The 22,787-nt window shown below is 37.6% G+C and overlaps 2 protein-coding genes and 2 long non-coding RNA genes across 6 annotated transcripts in view; 2 read left to right on the top strand and 2 right to left on the bottom strand.

Annotated features, from left to right (window-relative positions):
* The window catches only part of LOC149690410 (uncharacterized), a 44,490-nt gene extending 37,503 nt beyond the window's left edge, over positions 1-6,987 (bottom strand). The window contains exon 1 of the mRNA XM_089869941.1: positions 1,783-6,987. Coding sequence (XP_089726067.1) covers positions 1,783-6,859 — 5,077 coding nt within the window. The 5' untranslated portion in view covers positions 6,860-6,987. The remainder of the gene's footprint in view (positions 1-1,782) is intronic.
* Positions 6,988-11,029: 4,042 nt separating this feature from the next.
* LOC149690409 (uncharacterized) lies at positions 11,030-17,792 on the top strand. Of its 3 annotated transcripts, XM_089869939.1 has the most exons (5): positions 11,030-11,347; positions 11,423-12,154; positions 15,051-15,147; positions 15,218-15,334; positions 15,944-17,792. In XM_089869939.1, the coding sequence occupies exons 4-5, from the start codon at positions 15,305-15,307 to the stop codon at positions 16,319-16,321; spliced, it is 408 nt and encodes a 135-aa protein (XP_089726065.1). In that variant the 5' UTR covers positions 11,030-11,347; positions 11,423-12,154; positions 15,051-15,147; positions 15,218-15,304; the 3' UTR covers positions 16,322-17,792. The 3 variants fall into 3 exon arrangements, with proteins under 3 accessions (XP_089726065.1, XP_089726066.1, XP_089726064.1); XM_089869940.1 differs by lacking the exons at positions 11,030-11,347; positions 11,423-12,154 and adding an exon at positions 14,054-14,233 and having other exon boundaries at positions 14,301-15,147; positions 15,235-15,334; XM_089869938.1 differs by lacking the exons at positions 11,030-11,347; positions 11,423-12,154 and adding an exon at positions 14,064-14,233 and having other exon boundaries at positions 14,301-15,147.
* LOC149690408 (uncharacterized) lies at positions 16,771-18,481 on the bottom strand. The gene is made up of 2 exons (XR_016383724.1): positions 17,834-18,481; positions 16,771-17,189 (listed from the first exon to the last, which is right to left on the bottom strand). It is a non-coding gene; the product is annotated as an uncharacterized LOC149690408 (long non-coding RNA).
* Positions 18,482-19,524: 1,043 nt separating this feature from the next.
* LOC149690407 (uncharacterized) lies at positions 19,525-20,775 on the top strand. Its single transcript, XR_016383725.1, has 3 exons — positions 19,525-19,597; positions 19,669-19,786; positions 20,404-20,775. It is a non-coding gene; the product is annotated as an uncharacterized LOC149690407 (long non-coding RNA).
* The last annotated feature ends 2,012 nt before the right edge of the window (positions 20,776-22,787 follow it).

Raw genomic sequence — 22,787 nt, 5'->3', positions numbered from 1 at the left:
TCGAAAACAAAATTCCTGGCGAAGCATATACCCGTTTAACTGGTTCAAATTTCATTAAAACTATTCCAGTTATTTAATTAGCATTCCTTAATGCGTATGTTTTAAATTTAAAACCTCGCGAACATTCCAAAGTACAGGATTAATCGAAAGTAAGGACTTCGTATAATAGACGTAGGAATATATATAGAGGCGGTGAGAGGCGAAGGTTCCTGACCTAGTTACATTGCGTTACCAAAAGCACTCGAGCAGATGCTTTGAGCCTAATTGAGATTACTAGCGTTCCAATTTTAGGATACTATAATGAATATTGGTTCGATTAAAGGGATGGTAAAATGGAAAAGAAAGTAATTTCATAATTGATTCTTCTACAAATTATAAAACCTATTTGCGTAGTGAAATATTCAGTAAAATTCTCGGAATGATTTTAAATTTAAAATTAGTTTAAAATTTAATATATTTGCACTAGAGCAATTTTTATCAAATCTCGTGCCAAATTTAATTCGACATTTGAGCGTTCCACGAGAAATATTTTCACTCTCCCTTTAAGATAAATATAGACCCGTCTACCCTTTTATCTATACTTGGAAGCGGTCATAAAAGTAACTGCAATTAACAATTAAGCTACAAATTAAATTAATATTTCAGCAAAGTGTTTTACTTCGTTGAATTGACTTATTACTACCAATAGTAATTTCATTTACTATCTAAGCAGAAATTATCGAAAACACTTTATATAAATTGAATTGGAATTCGGGTAAATAATGTTATTGGTTTTTATAAGCCCTTGGTCTAGTTTTATAAATCGATTATAGCGTAAAACAAATTGTTATTAGAAACACTCCATTTTCTACCTGCTACACTACACAAGATAGTGAAAAATTACCCAAACTATACATCTACTTTTTGAACCTTTTCAAGGGTTTTTTCAGCGCCACGTAATAGACGTAGTATATATATAAACTCCCCACTGTTTTGTGGAAAAAATATGAAAAATTATTATACTAAGCAGATGCGATCTTCAAAGTGTCACTCAGTAAACCACTACCTCTTTTAAAACTCTACTTCAGAACAGGATATGCTTCGTTTATATTTAGGAAGCGCTATGGCGTTAGGTAATTCAAGAGGAAATTGGGTATATTATATTTCGGAAGTAATATGATATTTGTGTTTGGGCTGGGTTGTTTTTTTTAAAGGCCTTAGTTTGATCATTTGCATATAGTGTAGCGGGGTTATTGTGTGTCTTCATCGTCAAAACAAAATAGGGTATATAAAGATCTATTTGAAACTAATTAAGTTTTATTAATAAAGGGATTTACATATAAAGGGTAAAATATTTAAATAAAATATAAAATTCTTTTTAAAGGCAAGTACATTGGCGGGAAGTTTTAAAGGTATATATGTAATGTATGTATATATTTATATATTAAAATATCATGCTATTATTATATTTATCATTTTAAAAATAAACGGACGTTTTTAAAGGCATATTAAGACGTATTACAAAAACGTAAAACATTAAAATTCAACATGGTTTTTCATGCAAGGTGCTATTCGACTACACTATAACTACATAACATATATTAAGGCACATTTTAACCAATAAAATTACATATTTTTTTTTTGTAAACATGGAATTATTATCATGCTGGTTTCGTGCAAACTGTTCTTTTTTTTTGGGCCGTTACACATTTTTTTTCCACGATCCGAGGTCAATGGTCAAGGGAGTCTGTTTTTAGAGGGTGATACCGTACCTACAGAATATTCTGGTAGTATCGTACTCACCCAATCTCTCGGAGGTGGAACTACGACTCAGCTCCCCGCAGTTGACCGAGGGCGACCTTTGGTTGGCGTTGCCCTGTCCATTTTCAATTGGTGAACCAGCCTGGCGTTCATCTTCGGATTTACCATCGGGTAGAAGTACCACGGATGTTGTGCGACTGCCCACAAACGACGATTCCATCCAGAAGACTTGTGGCGAGGCCGATGACGAGGATAGTGGCGATTTAAGACTGCCATCCGTGGCCACGGAATCGTCTTCGTTAGCTGGACTCGCGCAAGAACCCTTTAGCCGTTCCAATTTGGGGTCACTGTTGTAGATGCTTTGAATATACGAATAGCGGTCTCGCGACATTTTGCTACCGGCACTGTTACCCGCGTACTCTTCGTCCGGGGGCGCGAACCCGCGGCGTAAGTTGCCAGGGTCGTTTTTTAGATCGTCCGGGGACAAGTCCTCGCGACTGCGGTCTCGCGATTTCCTCCTCCTGCGATGAGGAGCCACGGGCGCGTCCGAGTCGCTTTCCGGAATGTCTTTGGGCTTATGAGGGTCTCCTGGCATCCAGTACTTGGGAAAGGCCCAGGGCGGTTGTTGGAAACTGAGATCGCCCGGACTTCGACCGGGCGAAACTGGTCGACTTCCGGTTTGTGGCGTGGATGGCGCCGGTGAGGGGGACGGGGAAGGAGCTCCTGACCTGGAACTGCACGGTGTTTGGGCGCCTTGAGAGGACGCCACTGCGTGTCTCCATCCAAGATACGGTTGCCGGTAGGAACGGTAAAGAGACCAAGAGGAATTGGCCGGGGTGCTGCTGGTTGAAAGACGAGAACTGCTCCATCTTGATAGAGGGTCGGACGCGGCGCTGACCCCGTACTGAAAACTAGCCGCGTCCCGAGGAGAAGCAGACTCCGCGGACGAAGGAATGCTGTCCCTCGACGATCGCAACGAACTGACGTACCTCCAATCGGGTCTGGTCACTCTTTTCGGAATGATGACGCTGCGAGTGGACGCGTTCGTGACTGAGCCCACACTGGTCAAACTGGTGCAGGACGGGGTACGGAATCCGTCCCATCTCTTTTCGTTCTCCCGTTTTAGAAGGAAACCCTCCTTTGGTTTTTTGCTCCAGTCGGATTGCTTGTACCACTCGGGTAGGGTTAGATTTTGCAATGATCTTTCGAACCTGATTTCATGTTCGGATTTTGATTTTCCATTTTTGCCGTTCTCTCCTGCCGCTTGGTTCTGTCGGAGGCTGTTCTCCGGCGGAATGATGGCGGCTCGGTTATCGTCATCGAGTAAGAAATCCATGCTTTTGGCCCTATCTTCCGGGAGGACGCCATTGGTCTCCTCGTCCTTTCTGGCTGCCGTTCCCCTCTTATCGTTGATCGTTAACATGCTGGAAGCCCTTTCGACACGTTCTCGCTGTTGGTGAAGAAGTCCCGCTATCTCGTAAGCGACCCGCGCTACGGCTTCGTCCAAATCGGTTTCGAGGACCTCACGGGATTGAAAAGTGTCTATATCCGTTTCCAGGAAACCCAAGCTCTTGCTTCTACGACGAAGGTCACGCTCGGGGTCGCGACCAGACCCTTCGTGCGGCTTCTGACGATAAGAAGGCCACGCGATTTCCGCCTCGCGTTTCTCCTTACGACGATATGGCGACGTTCTTAACCCGATTCCTTCGCCGGGCGATGCGGATTTATCCTCCACCGGGGCCCGATCGATGGACCGACTCCCGCGCATCGAATTCTCCACCTCGGCCAACACGTCAGGGGTGCTCGTAGCCAAGCGAACTCTCTCTTCTTGAGTTTCCTCGCAAAATTGCTTTAAACGATCGTGAACGACAGAAGCGGGAGATTCGCTCCTAGAGTTGGAGCTTTTACCGTTTTTCTCGAAATATTGCTTGCGAGCGCTGGCTACTCGGCCCTTGACCCCGAGACCTATTCTGCTGGACGGTAAGGGGGGAAGCGGTGGCTTTCCGTTCATCATTGCGGGTTTCGCGTGAGTCGCCGCTTCGTAACCCGTTATCTTTTCTTTCAATTCTTCCGGGTTAATTTTTGTCGGCGCGATTGACAGCGGTTTATACACGAACGGCTTCCTCGGATGACCATTTAAATTCAAGTGCACGGGCTTGTTTGGCGGGACTGGTGGTTTAACTCCGAAAACTGGTACTACTTCTTCGTACTTGTTGCTTCCGTTACTAATATAACTGTTGCTTAGTATCGGCTTTTTCGGTATGATCGGTTTATTCGAGACGGGACTAGGGGAGGAAGATTCCTTTATACTTCCTGTCCCAGAACTGGTGCTTTCGAAGGACACGTTACGCGCCGGAGAAGACGACATTGGGCTGCGAGACGGGGACCTTAAAATGGGATGTCTACCGTCGGAGGACCCGCTTTCGCTTCTCTTTCGGGGTGGTCTTGAAGGAGGACTCAGCTGCAACGTTTCGCATGTCCTGGCGAGGAAAGGGGAGCACGGAGAAGTCGGTCTGATTTCCAATTCCCGCACGTGGACCGAGATAATCCCTTTGTTATTGGGGGAAGTAGCGGGACTTTGAACTTCCATATCAAAGTTGGTATCTTCGCGTCCCGCTAGTTTCAAGGAGGAAAATGTACTGTATTTACTTTTACTCGGAGAAGCGGTTATCTTTTTGGTAACATCTTTAGGGGTTGACGTCGCTGCCGTCCTATCGATAACGTTCTTATCTTCTTCGGTCGATAATAATTTAGAGAACGGTTCCTTATACAATCTCGAATAAGTCTCGCTGTTGCTTTCGTCGAAACTCAACGACCCTTGAAATTCCGCGTAAACAGAAGAGCTTAACTGCGGGTCGCTGTTGCTTCGATAGAGACTGGGTGTGCTCTTGAAAGAATCGGACGATAAAGAAACTGGTTCGTAACTGACCGGTAAATCAGGAAAACTCTTCTTGGTTAAACGTTGATCCGAAGATGTTTGTTTCAAATCACCAAATTCCTTCGCGCCCCGGAGTAAGAACTTGGAAAATGTTTCAAAGTTGATGGAGGTAGTCGCGACGCTGGTAATATTTAAAGCCGATGGGTCGACGCACGTTTTTTGTTTTTGTTGATAGTGGAGGGGATCTTCTTCTAGGAATCCCGATTCGCAGTCACGCCCGTTCAGGAGGACCTCGCTGTTTCGACTGATCTCTCTCAGGGTATTCTCATCCGAACTCTCTCTCCTCGAATAACGGGGGGAGATCTGCTTCTTCGTAGCTGTAATAACTTCTCTAGCCAATTTTAGTTTCCCTCCGCCAACTAGCGAACTCGGGCCTCTTTCTCTCTTGTCGGACTCGGAAGGGAGAAATTTATTTTCTTCTTTTTCTAGCTTTTCTTCGTCATCGGTGGTAGTAGGCGTCGCGAAGTCTGTCGAGGTTGAGAATTTCTCATCAACAACCCTCTCGGAGCTGTTATATTCAAAACTAGTCGAAGAGTGTGGACGATCATTAATCCCTTCCGTAGATGGCGTTCCTTCTAATGCCTTTGACGCGTCTTCCTTTTGTTTTAACGCCGAAGTATTGTCCTTGGACGTAGTTGTGGCTAAAACGTTCAACAGGCATTCCGTTCTCGTTTGCCTCTCTTCGCTACGCTTCAATAAATTGCGAAGCCTGGCGTCTATCGCGTGGGTGGAATTTATACCTTCGTTTTCGTCAGCCGCCGCAGCACTATTTACTTCTATCGCGTTTAGTACCGTTTCACCGTCATTCGCGGCTCGGGGTTTATCAATGTCAAGCTGTTTAAAATTATCCATATTGGGGTCAATGGCAGAAGAGTCTTTTGGTAATAAGGTACCGTCGTCTTTCTCGGATGGGGCAAAGTTAACAATATCTTCTACTCTCTCCTCGCTCTGAATAAGTAAATTTCCGGTATGGTTCGCCGGCGTGGCTCGATTTACCTGCCAAGAGAGTGACTGTTCGCTTTCCACCTGGACCGATAACCCCAATTGCGCCTGCGCGTTACCTTGGCAACCAATAATGCTTTTATCACGAGGGCTCCCCTCGGGTTGGCAGCTTAAGAGCATGGGATCGGAAACTAGCTTTCCTCCTTTCTTTTCAAAGCCGCAGGAAGCGTCGCTACTGTTAATTCCATTCATTTCATTTACCGGTATCGAATGTTGATGCTGATTCAGTAATCCCAAAGGCTCTAATAGATCGACAAAGTTGGGGTCGCACAACCCTTCCAATATCGTCTTCTCCACAATTTCGTAATCGTTGTACAACTCAATATCATTGACATATTTCACCTCTTTTACCAATTCTTCCTGGTGATTTAAGAATTTGTTTGTTCGAAAGGGTTTAATATCTTCGACGTTCATATTGTTATCGTAAAACTCTTGACATTTACGGTTGTTATCATCAAGCGATAAAGAGTTATCTTCTTTATACTCGTAACTAACCTGAATTTCCTCATGACTTTGTAAACTCAAAGGTTGTATTACGGCGTCCATCTCGACCACTGTAATCCTATCCGGATCGTTTTCAAATTTTTCAGTCGTCCAATCACCATTTCGTTCGGAATCGAACCCCGATTCCGAGTTGGGTGGACTTAGCGAGGCGAAGTTGCCCTCCTCTTCTATGGTTTCCAAACAACCGCTGCTGGGAATCAACAAGTCCTCGCATTGTCTCTGCACGTATAGATGGTGCAACAAAACGCGAGCTTCGTCTTCCGATAACAAATCCGAACCGACATCGGTAGAGTGGACGAAGTTATCAAAATTATCACTGGCTTGACTTTCTCCATCCCACGAAAAAATTCGATTATCGTGAATATCCGATGAGTTATTATCGGACGGATGGGATACTGGGTCCCGCGCTAGAGAATTCATGGTGATGGTTCTTGGCCCGCGGCTACCTCCGATGGTGCCTTTTACGCGTTTGCGTTTGCAAACTGCTCCGGCTACTATCAAAAAGCCGACAAAGATAACAATGATGCCGTAACCATCGAGGGACAAAATCTTTCGCGTTGGCACCCCCTTCAAGTTCTCATCTACGGCCGTTCCGCCGTACACGAGGGCATTCAACAGCCAATAGGCATCCTCGGAAAGAGTGAACCATTTTCCGGTATCAAACGGAATTTCCATGCCTGAGCGAATACGCCGCGGGAACGCTTAATGCATGTGTTGTATTCTTTTTTTCTCTCTCTCTGTTTTGTTTGAGTCTTTTAACCCTAGACTCTCATCACGTCAATATCATCCATATGTATCATTCAGTTCAGAAAATACTTAAAACCGTCTTCTAATTAAATACCACCCGTCACGGAACGGAGTACGTACGTACGTACCACCAACGCGTTGTTTCGTCTCAAGTACCGGTAACCAAGTGAAGAAAATCTTTAGGAAACATCTTTATAAGTTTTTATGAGAAGAAAATAAAATACTGGTTCATTACTATAGTTTTATATATATTTTATCTTTTTATTTTTTAAAAACAAGCGAGATTTATTGTATGAGAGTGAGAGAGGGGCCTAAACTATGAAGTATTAAAGTTGCTCGACCGGGTCTTCGAACTTCCCTTCGCATCTCCTCTTGGGAAGACTGGAAATACCAAACAAGATGGATTACTTAGAGTTAATAGCTCTGTACTCATTTCAGTTACAAAATAACTTATTCCTAGGATGAAATTGGAATTACGTATTTAAAATATGAAATAATGCTAGCAAATATTTTCCCTTGTGGTTTCCACTGCCTAACCTAGGGCCCTAAAATTCCCTAAAGTCCCTATTTTCCTGCAAGACCCTTGGTCTACCCTAAAATCGGTATTGGACCTTAAATCGCCCTATTTTCCATAAAACCGCAGACTGAAAAGCATTTATTTCGCAGTTAGTCAAGTGGAAAACTATTTCCGTGAAGAAGTAACGAAAGCTCGTCAGTCTGAACAAAATTATCTGTGAAAAAAATCGGAAATAACTTGCTATTTTGTTGAAAATCGGAATAAAAAAGATCATACTTCACTTAATACTTAAAACGTGCCAGTTTTAACTTTTTAAGACATTTTTATATATTTAAAATGTCATTTTGTTTTACCAGTGGTTGTCCCTTTTAGGCTCATACTTTCACAATTTTGGTTCCTATTTAACCCTTTTTTATCGTGAGAAGTCCCTTTGTCCCCTATTTATTTATTCTTGAGATAATGGTGGGAACCCTGCTGTACACTGATTACGGATTACTCGTAATCTGCTCGTAATAATTTTTGCACTGTCAGAGGTGGGGCTATTACAGATACCGTGGATACACAGATTACAATCTAACCGAACACTATCTCCGAAGAAAGTATTTTTCAGTGAACTCACACTTCAACTACAAACGACATCAATACAACATCCATCCAAATATCCAGAATGTAACCGCAGGTAAACACTTTATCGTTTTATTTTCGGTTCTAGTTTTTGCGCATTCTTACGATAGAAAAAGTGCCGGTGTTCTCTCCGTAAATAATCTCTTTTCTTTCCCTGATGCTCTCGTTCACGTCTTCACGAGTTTGCTCATCTTTTGTCTCTCAAAGATGGAAGAAGAAACTATGTGTTATTTTCAGAAGCGTAACCGAAACTCCCTTGTCTTATGTTGCGGTTTCCATTGTTTTCAGGCGCGAATTTCCTCGCGGTTTTTTTCTTTTACTTGCAAAACTGTATTATATCCCGTACTGATTTTTATCAGCTATATAGTTTTTCTTTTAGAACGAGGGATTTTTTTAGATGGCCATTGCAATAATATTGTATTTATTTTTCACCATTCATTCATGGTTTAAGATATAGAGCGGAGATGTGTCGCGGTGTGTCACGTTTCTTAACTGGTGGTTTGATAAAGAGAAGTTTCTTATTTTATTTATCCAATTTTCGAATTTGAATTTGAAATTTTTTTAATCGAGCTATTATATATGGGTGTGTGAAAATATCGAATTATAACTTAAAATGTTACAGATGCAAACAATTTGTGCCCAACCCTTTTAAAGAATGGGGAATTTTCTTAGCTATTGTTCGAATTAAACGCGAGCTAAGGGTTTTTTCTTTTATTAAAAATCTGGGACAACTACTTTAAAACCAATTTAATTTTGCATTCGGATATACTTATGATTAAAAATGCAGTCCAGTTAGTTTAATGAACTGGAACTGAAAACTTTCCCTTATTTATAAAATAACTTTTAATTTTTATCAAGTTTTTAATTAAGTTTGTTTATTTATTTGAGAAGTTATTGCGTGGAAGTTTTCTTTATTTCCTGTTCATAAGATACTGATATTTTTTTAAGTTTCTTTGACTATCAAACTTTAGAATGTCAGAACTCTATTATAATAAAGGCGCGTATTAGGAAGATGGACTGCAAAACCAAAGAGAATATATCAAGAGGAGTAGAAACTTAAGAAATAGGGAGCGGCTTTGAATTTGGAGAAACTACTTCCGGGTTGATCACGTGACCGTGTCGTCTACTTAAAAATTATCTTTTGTACGTCAAAGGTCAACCCAGAGATGAACCCTTTGCCACCACCAAAATTAAGCTTTCGACAAAATTTAACCAATAAAAGACGTCGCTGCTAAGCCAATCAACAAATCCATGGCCGGACTTTTCAAAAGCTTTGTTAAAGGCTAAACTTTCAGCTCCTCTTGGTATATTCTCTTTGGCAAATGGGAGTAAGGACAATTCTCGCTTGTCGTTCTCGAAGTAGCTGTCAGTAAGTCTCTAGCATTACGAAGTGTATGTAGTGTCATACTTATAGAACATATCGTATAAACTTATGTTTCAACTCATACCTAGCGTAACCCTTTATAATTTCCAAAGTTTTGAACAAATTTCAGTTTTTTATTGGATTTCATCGCAAACAGTTTACATGTTTACTTATTTGCCATATCATCTGTCATACTAATTAAATTTTTCTGTTTATTTTCAGTATCAATAGAAGAAGCAAAATTCAGAAGTTCCACAGTTATAAAAATATTTTTATTGTAAATTTCGATAAAACAACATGAGTTCGTGATCTAAAGCTTAATTTCAACGCTTAAGCCTACTTTTGAATTTCGCGGACTCGGCTCTACTAATTTGCAAAACTAACAATATTTTCACGAGTTGCAACTAATTTGCAGAACAAACACAATTTTCACGAGTTTGAACTAATTTGCAGAACAAACAAAATTTTCACGAGTTGCAACTAATTTGCAGAACAAGCAAAATTGTCACTAATTTGCAAAATGAGCGAAAGTTCTAAAACCAGACTCGGCTGTACTAATTTGCAAAATGAGCGAAAGTTCTAAAACCAGACTCGGGTGTACTAATTTGCACAATTAACGAAAGTTCTAAAACCAAACTCGGGTGTACTAATTTGCCAAACAATTAAAAGTTCTAATCTCAGATTTGGGGGTACTAATTTGCCAAACAATTGAAAGTACTAAACCCAGATTTGGGGGTACTAATTTGCACAATGAACGAAAGTTCTAAAACCAGACTTGGGTGTACTAATTTGCACAATTAACGAAAGTTCTAAAACTAGACTCGGGTGTACTAAATTGACCAACTATCCAAAGTTTTAAAACCAGACTTGGGTGTACTAATTTGCACAATGAACGAAAGTTCTAAAACCAAACTCGGGTGTACTAAATTTCACAATAAACGAAAGTTCTAAAACCAGATTTAGGGGTACTAATTTGCACAATGAACGAAACTCCTAAAACCAGATTTAGGGGTACTAATTTGCACAATGAACGAAACTCCTAAAACCAGACTTGGGTGTACTAATGTACACAATTAACGAAAGTTCTAAAACCAAACTCGGGTGTACTAATTTGCCAAACAATTGAAAGTTCTAATCTCAGATTTGGGCGTACTAATTTGCCAAACAATTGAAAGTTCTAAACCCAGATTTGGGGGTACTAATTTGCACAATGAACGAAAGTTCTAAAACCAGACTTGGGTGTACTAATTTGCACAATTAACGAAAGTTCTAAAACTAAACTCGGGTGTACTAAATTGACCAACTATCGAAAGTTCTAAAACCAGACTTGGGTGTACTAAATTGACCAACTATCGAAAGTTCTAAAACCAGACTTGGGTGTACTAATTTGCACAATGAACAAAAGTTCTAAAACCAAACTCGGGTGTACTAAATTTCACAATCAACGAAAGTTCTAAAACCAGATTTAGGGGTACTAATTTGCACAATGAACGAAACTCTTAAAACCAGACTTGGGTGTACTAATGTACACAATTAACGAAAGTTCTAAAACCTAACTCGGGTGTACTAATATCCCCAATGAACGAAACTTCAAAAACCACACTCGGCTATACTAATGTGCTTAATGAACGAAACTTCAAAAACCACACTCGGCTGTACTAATTTGAATAATGAACGAAACCTCCAAAACCGGCTCGAGTGTACTAATTTTCACAATTAACGAAATTCTAAAACCAAAATCGGGTGTACTAATTTGCGCAATACGGAAATCTGAGCTTGTCATGAAGTGACGTAGTTCATAGATAGACGCCTAGTGAGGCGATGTCAAAGGCTTAGTACAGAAACAATAGGAAGGCGAGCTGCAAAACCGAGTGTATTCAATTCTCGCGCTGTTCTCGAACTATGTAAGTCAGTAAGTATATGGAATTACGAAGTATGTAGGGTCATACTTATGGAACATATCTTATAAACTTGTGCCTATAAACAGACTCTATGGTTTCTGGCTTGGATATGTCCTTTGCCATATTTCAAAATGGCGCTCAGAAAAATAAAAAAAAGCTGCTGATGAGATAGCATTCATATGAAGCCATTTCTTAATAAATAAATAAATAAAAAGTAAATAAATAATTCAATCGGTGGAAAGCGCAGTAAGCACCCATCGTAAGTTCAACGAATCTTTTTCGTAATTGTGTGAGAATTCGATCGATTCAATTAAATTTGTAGCTACAAATGAGATTTTCTTAAAAGTGCAGTCGTCCGAAACATCTTGTTAAAAAAACCCGTTATATTGAAATCGTGAACGGTGAACGCGTTCTATAACATGTTCGAAATAAAGGTTTCAGAAATGGCGTTACTTTGTACGAAATTTTTCTGAACTTTAAGTAAGCTTTCGTCGCGTACCAACCAACACGCCTTTAAACCCACAAAAATGAAAATCTCTTTTATGAAAGTGAGAAAATAATTTAGTTTTTGAAGATTAATTAAGTTCACGCCTCGATGATTTTCGCAATCATATCACGGTGGTGGCGCTGCAAAAAACCTTCAAATAATTTACCGGAAGAGTTTTATTCATAGCGTGTCATTTGACCTTTCCCGTGACCTTTGAGTACAACACTCCACTAGGGAGTTCAAAATTCGGATCACGGACAAGAGGACGTATAAAACCCAATTCAATTCCTGGAGTCGGACACTTTCCAAATGCATGGGATTTCAAGTACTTGTAAGTTAAAAGTTTTTATGTTTAAAATTTTACTAAAAATATTGAAAGCATTTTTTAATACACATTATATAAACATTTTTTATCGTTAATTAATCCATAAATCCTAAGAAAGGAATACATTGAAGCATAGCCTAAGGTCATAAGATATGTTCCATTATTTTGTCACTGGTTACAAACTGGAGTTTGTCATGAAGTGACGTAGGTCATAGATTAGAGATAAAGCGACACCTAGAGAGGCGCTGTCAAAGGCTTAGTACAGACTAAATAGGAAGATGGATTGCAAAATTAACCGAGTGTAGTCATAGTCAATTCTCGCTTGTCATTCTCGAACTAGCTCTCAGTAGGTCTCTAGCTTTACGACGTATAGGTAGTGTCATACTTATGGAACATGGCTTATAAACTTATGGTATTATGACATTATCAATAGCCAATTTTGAGGAATATAGCTGAAACCGATTCAAAAGTTAATTTGAATAGCGAGAAACGGTTTTTAGAGAGCTAATTATCCACTCGCATCGCAAACTGCAACAGCTGATAATTATACTTTGTGAGCGGCTTGTAAAGAAGTAGCAAAATTTCCAAGGAAATGTTTTCCAAACCGCACAAAGACTATACCAAACCTAACCTATTTTAATTTTAAATCTGCCTCTAAAACTGGTTAGTATCCGATCCCTTTTATTTGCAAAGCCATTCTCAAACTAGCTTTCAAACAATAGCGTATCTTTGTTATGGCTATAGTTTATTTCTAAGTTAGATCTTTCATTGTGTCAAATGAGACGTCACAATAGAGTTAACTTTACTATAAGGTCAATCAGGTTTGAAATAATTGGGTTCTCTCATACGGAGACGCGCTTTATTAGATTTAGATTAGCCCTATTATGCTTATTAATGGCGGGGTCATGAACTCTTAAAATTAGGGTTAGAAGTTTGTTTATTGTTTTAAGATGTCTGTAGGTATTGTTCTAGTTTTCTTATCAAGTGTACTTTGGTTCAATAGTTGTGGGAGTTTGTAATCAGGTTATACACATCATTGTCAATTGAATATTTTACTGTATTATGGGTTCACAGAATACCAGATTGAACTTCACGATCAAGGGTTACGTATTCAAATTCTTCAACAATTTATTCATTTAAAAAATTAAGTGATTATCATTTCAAGGAGACCAGACAAAAATAATGATTTTGTAGGACAAGAAAATAGGTTAAATTGGATAATATAGGACTGAAAGGTCTCATAGATATTTTTGATTTAAACTATCTTAAAAATCTATTAAACCTTTGAATGGACCTTAGCTAATAATGAATTGAACTGAACCGTGGCTAATAATGAACTGAACTGAACAAGTGACCGGTATAAGTCTAGTTGACTAAAATAGACAAGTCTTCGCATATTGTTATGACGATTATTTTTATACCTAAAGCATAGCGCGGCTCCAATGGATCCCCTACAAGGGGACTTTCCTCCTAAAATCTGGGTATGACTTGGCATAGGCTAATGGGCGGGATTTATACATGCACGTATAAATCCCGCCCACAAATGCCTCTAGCTTTGCCAAGCCAAAACTGGAGTTCGTAAGGAAAGTCAACTTATAGGGGATCCACTGGAGCCGCGCTATAGAGTGCTGTCAGAAGCGCCGGTGTGACGTCACCCATGCTGTTTTCCCATAAAGAAAAAACGGTAACTGTCATGGCCGCCCATTGCTAAAGGCAGACTCGGGACGTTTAACCTTGGATCTGACGTCACAACTAACAGCACTCTATGCTTTAACTAACAAAATTATGTTGAAACTTTTGACTAAGTGATAACATAAGTTTATAAGATATGTTCCATAAGTATGAAACTACCAATACTTCGTAATTCTAGAGACTTAATGAGAGCTAGTTCGAGAACGACAAAGCGAGAATTGACTACACTCGTTTTTGCAGTCCATCTTCCCATTTAATCTTCTGTACTAAGCCTTTGACAGTGCCTCACCAGGCATCGCTTTACGAGAATCTGTGACGTTTCACCTACGTCACTTCATCACAAGCTCTCAGTAACCAGTGTCAAACTTATGGAACATATCTTATGAACTCGTGGTAATAATTGAATTTATGGGATATTTTATTAAGTCCAAAAATATAGTATTTTTTTTATGAATTACAGGACCACAGTGTTCCCTATGACTTTACCCGGGTTTAATTATCCAACGTAATCGATTTTGTTTTTAGTGTTAATAAAATTTGGCTATGTAATGATGATATGTCTTAGAATGCGGAAGTTATTTAGGCCTAACCATAAAAATTTCTCGATCTTTCTGTACCCTCATAATTTGACGAGTTCGCGTTCTGAATTTTATGCCACCCTAAAATTCCCCTTTTAATTAAACAAGCAGAGAGGAGAACTCGGTGATTAAACATTTTTATTTCCCAAGTCTTGATTCACGTACAATTATAAGGGTTAACAAACTAAGACAATGTTGTTTTCAAAATTTATCTTTATTTCTTTATTATTTTTAATTAAGAGACTACTAATGTGAATTTATTAACCACAAACAAACTATAATCATCTTCTTGTGTCCTGGTGTGTCTTTTAACTCTTGGATTCAACCTCACGAATAAATATAAGTTGGCTAATGAAACGATGGGTTGACAAAATTCTTGAATCATATTTACCGCGTTAAATAGTAGCAATTTTTCCCTTAGCTACGGTCGACATCTAGTTGTCTTATGTTTCGTAATAATTTGGTTATTTGGTTATTTTTCTTACTGCACTGAACCCACCGAAAAATAGGTGTTCTTGAAAACCCATGTTAACATTATGCAAATTGGGTAGAATAACATGGGAAATCAAGAATGGGTATTTTTCGGTGCAGACCGGTACCTCTAACACCTAACCGGTTTTGTCGACTGCTAGAAACTGTCCTCAGACTTTATGACACGTCATTTCAAGAAGGGTTTGAAATGAAGACTGCTGCGTGCTTCGTTACGCTGCCGAAAATAACCTGGAAAAGGTAAATTATTAAAGTTTTTATTACAATTTTTAATCGTATTTTATGTAAAATGTATGTTAATTATTTCAAGTGAAAATTATCCGTTAGAAATCTGTGAAAATCATGGTAAACGGTGGATTCGTAAATTGCGTCAACGTGGTTAGGCTTAGGTCGGTGGATGAAGGCCAAGGCTTATCATGAACTACTAGTAAGTGATTTCAATTTTTTTTTTTAAATTAAGTATAAGTTCAATAAATATTTTAGCTCTCAACTATTATTGGCAAAATAGCACATGTATTTCAGATTGGTATTGGCAATCATGTCATTTATACTTAAACCCCGGTACAATTCCTGAAAGGCTTAGTCATTAACTAGAAATAATTGAAGCTTTATTTGTTAGGAGAATATTTTCTGGGCATAGATCTGATTATTTATACTTTTAGAGAAGGTTGCGATTTGGCGGCTCATTCAGGGTTTTATGTCAGGATCTCAATAAAGAGTGTAACTATGTGATAGGTAGAAGGTTGGTCATACGCTCCCTTCTCTAAATATGTTACTCGTAGTCAGTATCTTATTTGAAGGCTAAATTTCAAATTTTATTACATCATTTTCCCCGTATGCATCAATTCACCAGGTTAGTTTCAAGTTATAAGTTTTGAAATTTCTTGAATCCTCGATTTTCAAAATCGTAATCAGGATATTAAGCGAGTTTAAGACAAGGGCTAAACCTTATCGTGTTCGGTTCCCGTCCCTGTATTAAGATATTTAGTTTAAAGTTATGCATGTGCCAGATAATGGTAATTTTGTTTTCTTCAAGTGGACTTGTTACGAGGCCATTCTTCAAGTAGACGTGTTACGAGGCCATTCTTCAAGTAGACGTGTTACGAGACCATTCTTCAAGTGGACGTGTTACGAGACCATTCTTCAAGTGGACGTGTTACGAGACCATTCTTCAAGTGGACGTGTTACGAGACCATTCTTCAAGTGGACGTGTTACGAGACCATTCTTCAAGTGGACGTGTTACGAGACCATTCTTCAAGTGGACGTGTTACGAGACCATTCTTCAAGTGGACGTGTTACGAGACCATTCTTCAAGTGGACGTGTTACGAGACCATTCTTCAAGTGTACGTGTTACGAGACCATTCTTCAAGTGGACGTGTTACGAGACCATTCTTCAAGTGGACTATCATTAGAAATCCCATGCTATGGACGAAGTTTCCTGGTTTTGGGGGCTCTACAGCGAGCCCTGTTTAAATTTTATATTTCTCGAGTTTTCCCAGGGACTTGTAAAATTTAAATTCGGCTCGCAAGGCTTACTTTGGGGGTGGTAGCTTAGTTTTAAAAATATAGTTTCGTTACTATGGAAGGTACAAAAACATAAGAAAAACACTTAGGGTAGTATTTTTGACCTTTTTTTCGGTTTTTATTGTAAAATTTTTACATTTTTAATAAATTTTTAATAAATTTTCCTTTTTTGTTTAATTTAATAATATTTTTCCTTTTTTTATTAATATTTGCTTAATGTTTTTATTAAACAAGCTTTAGAAGAGTCGAAAAAAGTAGGCTATCTGTTTAAAAAATTATTTTAGAAAAAAAATTGAACCTTCCCCATTAACGAAAATAATTATGAAAAACAAAGAACGAGGTTTAAGTCAAAATTTATTTCATGAGAAGATAAAAAACTAAGTGTTTACAAAAATTTAACAAGAAAAATTATTAAAGTAATTGGTAAAGTAAAGTTTGAACGTAAAAAAATTTAAAAAAGTGGTTACAAATAAAATTTAACTCAAAAAAAAAACCAAATTAAGTATTTCATGATTAATTTATATTTCATCTTCTAGGAAGGTTCGTTAATCTTCTGGCAGCTTTAAAGTCCTCGGAGAGTGATAGAAAGTCCAAGTTACGTTGATGGGTTCTTGTAGAGTAAAGTCGAGCAAAATGTCAGCTGGAATGATCGTCCGAGGAATTCCCAAGTTCAGCGAAAGTGATTGAAAGCCTCTACTACGAAACACCTCTGAATGACCCGAGACAGCCAAGAAAAAGCGATTAAATCAGCAACATCTATAAATGAAAATATATTAATAACAAATATCAAGCCATTGCCTAATTAAACTTAAAGGGCTACATTAATACCTAGTCAAAACAAAATTTAAAAAAAAAAAAATCCTTAGCAGGCCGCAAACTAAAACTTATCTTTCTAACGTTGTACTTAATAATTAAACACCCGCTTTAGTTTAATCTAAATTAAAATAAGGGCATAAAGCAAACGCTTTCGTTTATACGTAATAATTAAATACCCGCTTTAGTTTAATCTAAATTAAAATAAGGGCATAAAGTAAAATGCTTAGAATCTCTATAGCGATTAGTCCTAGCTCGGAGAAAAAAAATTCAACCTTGTAACTCACGCCGTAAAAATGAGACTTACATTTTAAAAGATTATGGATTTTTATTCAAACTAATTATCAATAATATACCGCCATAAATAAAACTTTATTATCTCCCTCACACGTTCTACGTTAAGCCTTGTCCCACTGATGTACTCAACAACGTGTTTGAAAATTTCCTTACATTGTACTTAATTTCAATAAATAAACGCAATTAACTAACAACTAACATTACCCAAATAATTTGAACTCAAGTATTAAATAAAATAATAAAATGCTAGCTGGATGGCTTTGGATTAATGAAAAAGCTTATACACATACCGCACTAGGCTTACGACCTCGTGTGGATTTCAACGTGACAATGGCGGAACTTCCCAACACCGGCGTAAAACGTGGCTTTCCATCCGAAATTGACTTCGAAAGTGAGGATTACGAGGAGCTCACCAATGAACGAACTTGTCTGGTCGCCGGCGTAGAGAGAAAGAAGAACTGGCCAAGTGGCTTCCGGCTTATATGGCAAATGACGTGGGCCTCACACCATTAGGCCTATCCAATGAGCGCCCCTATCGGGAAATCTATGACCTAGGCCTATATCTTAAACGTACACTAGCAGAATTTCTTCTTGTTTTAGATGTCAGGAAATACGTAACTACGTATATAGCGCCCCTAGCGGAAAATCTATGACCAAGGCCTATATCTTAAACGTACACTAGCAGAATTTCTTCTTGTTTTAGATGTCAGTAAATACGTAACTACGTATATAGCGCCCCTAGCGGAAAATCCATGACCAAGGCCTATATCTTAAACGTACACTAGCAGAATTTCTTCTTGTTTTAGATGTCAGTAAATACGTAACTACGTATATAGCGTCGCTAGCGGAAAATCTATGACCAAGGCCTATATCTTAAACGTACACTAGCAGAATTTCTTCTTGTTTTAGATGTCAGTAAATTTCGTAACTACGTATATAGCGCCCCTAGCGGAAAATCTATGACCAAGGCCTATATCTTAAACGTACACTAGCACAATTTCTTCTTGTTTTACTAAGCCTTTGACAGCGCCTCACCAAGCGTCGCTTTACGAGAATCTGTGATGTTTCACCTACGTCACTTCATCACAAGCTCTCAGTAACCAGTGTCAAACTTATGGAACATAACTTATGAACTTATGGTAATAATTGAATTTATAGGACATTTTATTAAGTCCAAATATATAGTATTTTTTTTTATGAATTAAAGGACCACTGGGTTCCCTATGACTTTACCCGGGTTTAATTGTCCAAAGTAATCGGTTTTGTTTTTAGTGGTAATAAAATTTGGCTATGTAATGCTCATATCTCTTAGAATGGGGAAGTTATGTAGACCTAAAGATAAAGATTTTTCGATCTTTCTGTAACCTCATAATTTGACGAGTTCGCTTTCTGAATTTTATGCCACCCTAGAACTCCTCATTTAATTAAACAAACAGAGAGGAGAACTCGGTGATTAAACATTTTTATTTCCCGAGTCTTGATTCACGTGCAATTATAAGGGTTAACAAACTAAGACAATGTTGTTTTCAAAATTTATCTTTATTTCTTTATTATTTTTAATTAAGAGACTACTAATGTGAATTTATTAACCACAAACAAACTATAATCATCTTCTTGTGTCCTGGTGTGTCTTTTAACTCTTGGATTCAACCTCACGAATAAATATAAGTTGGCTAATGAAACGATGGGCCGACAAAATTCTTGAATCATATTTACCGCGTTAAATAGTAGCAATTTTTCCCTTAGCTACTGTCGACATCTAGTTGACATATGCTTCGTAATAATTTGGTTATTCGGTTATTTTTTTTACTGCACTGAACCCACCGAAAAATAGGTGTTCTTGAAAACCCATGCTAAAATTATGCAAATTGGGTAGAATAACATGTGAAATCAAGAATGGGTATTTTTCGGTGCAGTCCGGTACCTCTAACACTTAACCGGTTTTGTCGACTGCTAGAAGCTGTCCTCAGACTTTATGACACGTCATTTCAAGGAGGGTTTGAAATGAAGACCGCTGCGTGGTTCGTTGCGCTGCCGAAAATAACCTGGATAAGGTAAATTATTAATGTTTTTATTTAAATTTTTATTCGTATTTTATGTAAAAATGTATGTTAATTATTTCAAGTGAAAATTATCCGTTGGAAATCTGTGAAAATCATGGTAAACGGTGGATGCGTTAATTTGCGTCAACGTGGTTAGGCTTAGGTCGGTGGTTGAAGGCCAAGGCTTATCATGAACTACTAGTAAGTGATTTCAATTTTTATTTTAAATTAAGTATAAGTTCGATAAATATTTTAGCTCTCAACTATTATTGGCAAAATAGCACATGTATTTCAGATTGGTATTGGCAATCATGTCATTTATACTTAAACCCCGGTGCAATTCCTGAAAGGCTTAGTCATTAACTAGAAATAATTGAAGCTTTATTTGTTAGGAGAATATTTTCTGGGCATAGATCTGATTATTTATATTTTTAGAGAAGGTTGCGATTTGGCGGCTCATTCAGGGTTTTATGTCAGGATCTCAATAAAGAGTTTGACTATGTGATAGGTAGAACGCTGGTCATACGCGCCCTTCTCTAAAAATGTTATTCGTAGTCAGTGTCTTATTTGAAGGCTTAATTTCAAATTTTATTACATCATTTTCCCCGTATGTATCAATTCACCAGGTTCAGCTATTTAGTTTCAAGTTATAAGTTTTGAAATTTCCTGAATTCTCGATTTTCAAAAACGTAATCAGGATATTAAGCGAGTTTAAGGCAAGGGCTAAACTTTATCGTGTTCGGTTCCCGTCCCTGTATTAAGATATTTAGTTTAAAGTTAAGCATGTGCCAAATAATGGTAATTTTGTTTTCTTCAAGTGGACTTGTTACGAGACCATTCTTCAAGTAGACGTGTTACGAGACCATTCTTCAAGTAGACGTGTTACGAGACCATTCTTCAAGAAGACGTGTTACGAGACCATTCTTCAAGTAGACGTGTTACGAGACCATTCTTCAAGTGGACTATCATTAGAAATCCCATGCTATGGACGAAGTTTCCTGGTTTTGGGGGCTCTACAGCGAGCCCTGTTTAAATTTTATATTTCTCGAGTTTTCCCAGGGACTTGTAAAATTTAAATTCGGCTCGCAAGGCTTACTTTGGGGGTGGTAGCTTAGTTTTAAAAATATAGTTTCGTTACTATGGAAGGTACAAAAACATAAGAAAAACACTTAGGGTAGTATTTTTGACCTTTTTTTCGGTTTTTATTGTAAAATTTTTAATAAATTTTCCTTTTTTTGTTTAATTTAATAATATTTTTCCTTTTTTTATTAATATTTGCTTAATGTTTTTATTAAACAAGCTTTAGAAGAGTCGAAAAAAGTAGGCTATCTGTTTAAAAAATTATTTTAGAAAAAAAATTGAACCTTCCCCATTAACGAAAATAATTATGAAAAACAAAGAACGAGGTTTAAGTCAAAATTTATTTCATGAGAAGATAAAAAAATAAGTGTTTACAAAAATTTAACAAGAAAAATTATTAAAGTAATTGGTAAAATAAAGTTTGAACGTAGAAAAAATTAAATAAAGTGGTTACAAAACTCAAAAAAACCAAATTAAGTATTTCATGATTAATTTATATTTCATCTTCTAGGAAGGTTCGTTAATCTTCTGGCAGCTTTAAAGTCCTCGGAGAGTGATAGAAAGTCCAAGTTACGTTGATGGGTTCTTGTAGAGCAAAGTCAAGCAAAATGTTAGCTGGAATGATCGTCTGAGGAATTCCCAAGTTCAGCGAAAGTGGTTGAAAGCCTCTACTACGAAACACCTCTGAATGACCCGAGATAGCCAAGAAAAATTAGATTAAATCAGCAACATCTATAAATGAAAATATATTAATAACAAATATCAAGTCATTGCCCAATTAAACTTAAAGGGCTACATTAATACCTAGTCAAAACAAAATTTAAAAATAAATTCCTTAGCAGGCCGCAAACTAAAACTTATCTTTCTAACGTTGTACTTAATAATTAAACACCCGCTTTAGTTTAATCTAAATTAAAATAAGGGCATAAAGAAAACGCTTTCGTTTACACGTAATAATTAAATACCCTCTCTAGTTTAATCTAACTTAAAATAAGGGCACTAAGTTAAAGCTTTAATTTATACGTAATAATTAAATACCCGCTTTAGTTTAATCTAAATTGAAATAAGGGCATAAAGAAAACGCTTTCGTTTATACGCAATAATTAAATACCCGCTTTAGTTTAATCTAAATTAAAATAAGGGCATAAAGAAAACGCTTTCGTTTATACGTAATAATTAAATACACGCTTTAGTTTAATCTAAATTAAAATAAGGGCATAAAGTAAAAGCTTAGAATTTCTACAGCGATTAGTCCTAGCTCGGAGAAAAAAATTTCAACCTTATAACTCACGCCGTAAAAATGAGACTTACATTTGAAAAGATTATGGATTTTTATTCAAACTAATTATCAGTAATGTACCGCCATAAATAAAACTTTAGTATCTCCCTCAAGTACTACACGTTCTACGTTAAGCCTTGTCCCACTGATGTACTCAACAACGTGTTTGAAAATTTCCTTACATTGTACTTAATTTCAATAAATAAACACAATTAACTAACAACTAACACTACCCAAATAATTTAAACTCATGGATTAAATAAAATAATAAAATGCTAGCTGGATGGCTTTGGATTAATGAAAAGATACACATACCGTACTAGGCTTACGACCTCGTGTTGATTTCAACGTGACAATGGCGGAACTTCCCAACACCGGCGTAAAACGTGGCTTTCCATCCGAAATTGACTTCGAAAGTGAGGATTACGAGGAGCTCACCAATGAACGAACTTGTCTGGTCGCCGGCGCAGAGAGAAAGAAGAACTGGCCAAGTGGGTTCCGACTTATATGGCAAATTACGTCGTTGGGAACGCTTCGAAGCGTGACGTGGGCCTCACACCATTAGGCCTATCCAATGAGCACCCCTATCGGGAAATCTATGACCTAGGCCTATATCTTAAACGTACACTAGCAGAATTTCTTCTTGTTTTAGATGTCAGTAAATACGTAACTACGTATATAGCGCCCCTAGCGGATATTCTATGACCAAGGCCTATATCTTAAACGTAAACTAGCACAATTTCTTCTTGCTTTAGATGTCAGCAAATACGTAACTACGTATATATCGCCTCTAGCGGAAAATGTACAAACTACTATTTGCTTAATAATTTGTTCTTAAATTAT

Source organism: Phalangium opilio, unplaced genomic scaffold (assembly GCF_054372755.1).
Source record: "Phalangium opilio isolate 3A_F unplaced genomic scaffold, DU_Popi_V2 ptg000031l_1, whole genome shotgun sequence".
In the NCBI taxonomy this organism is placed as follows: domain Eukaryota; kingdom Metazoa; phylum Arthropoda; class Arachnida; order Opiliones; family Phalangiidae; genus Phalangium; species Phalangium opilio.
Note: the sequence above shows the minus strand (reverse complement) of the source record. Positions and strands in the feature narration are given on the sequence as shown.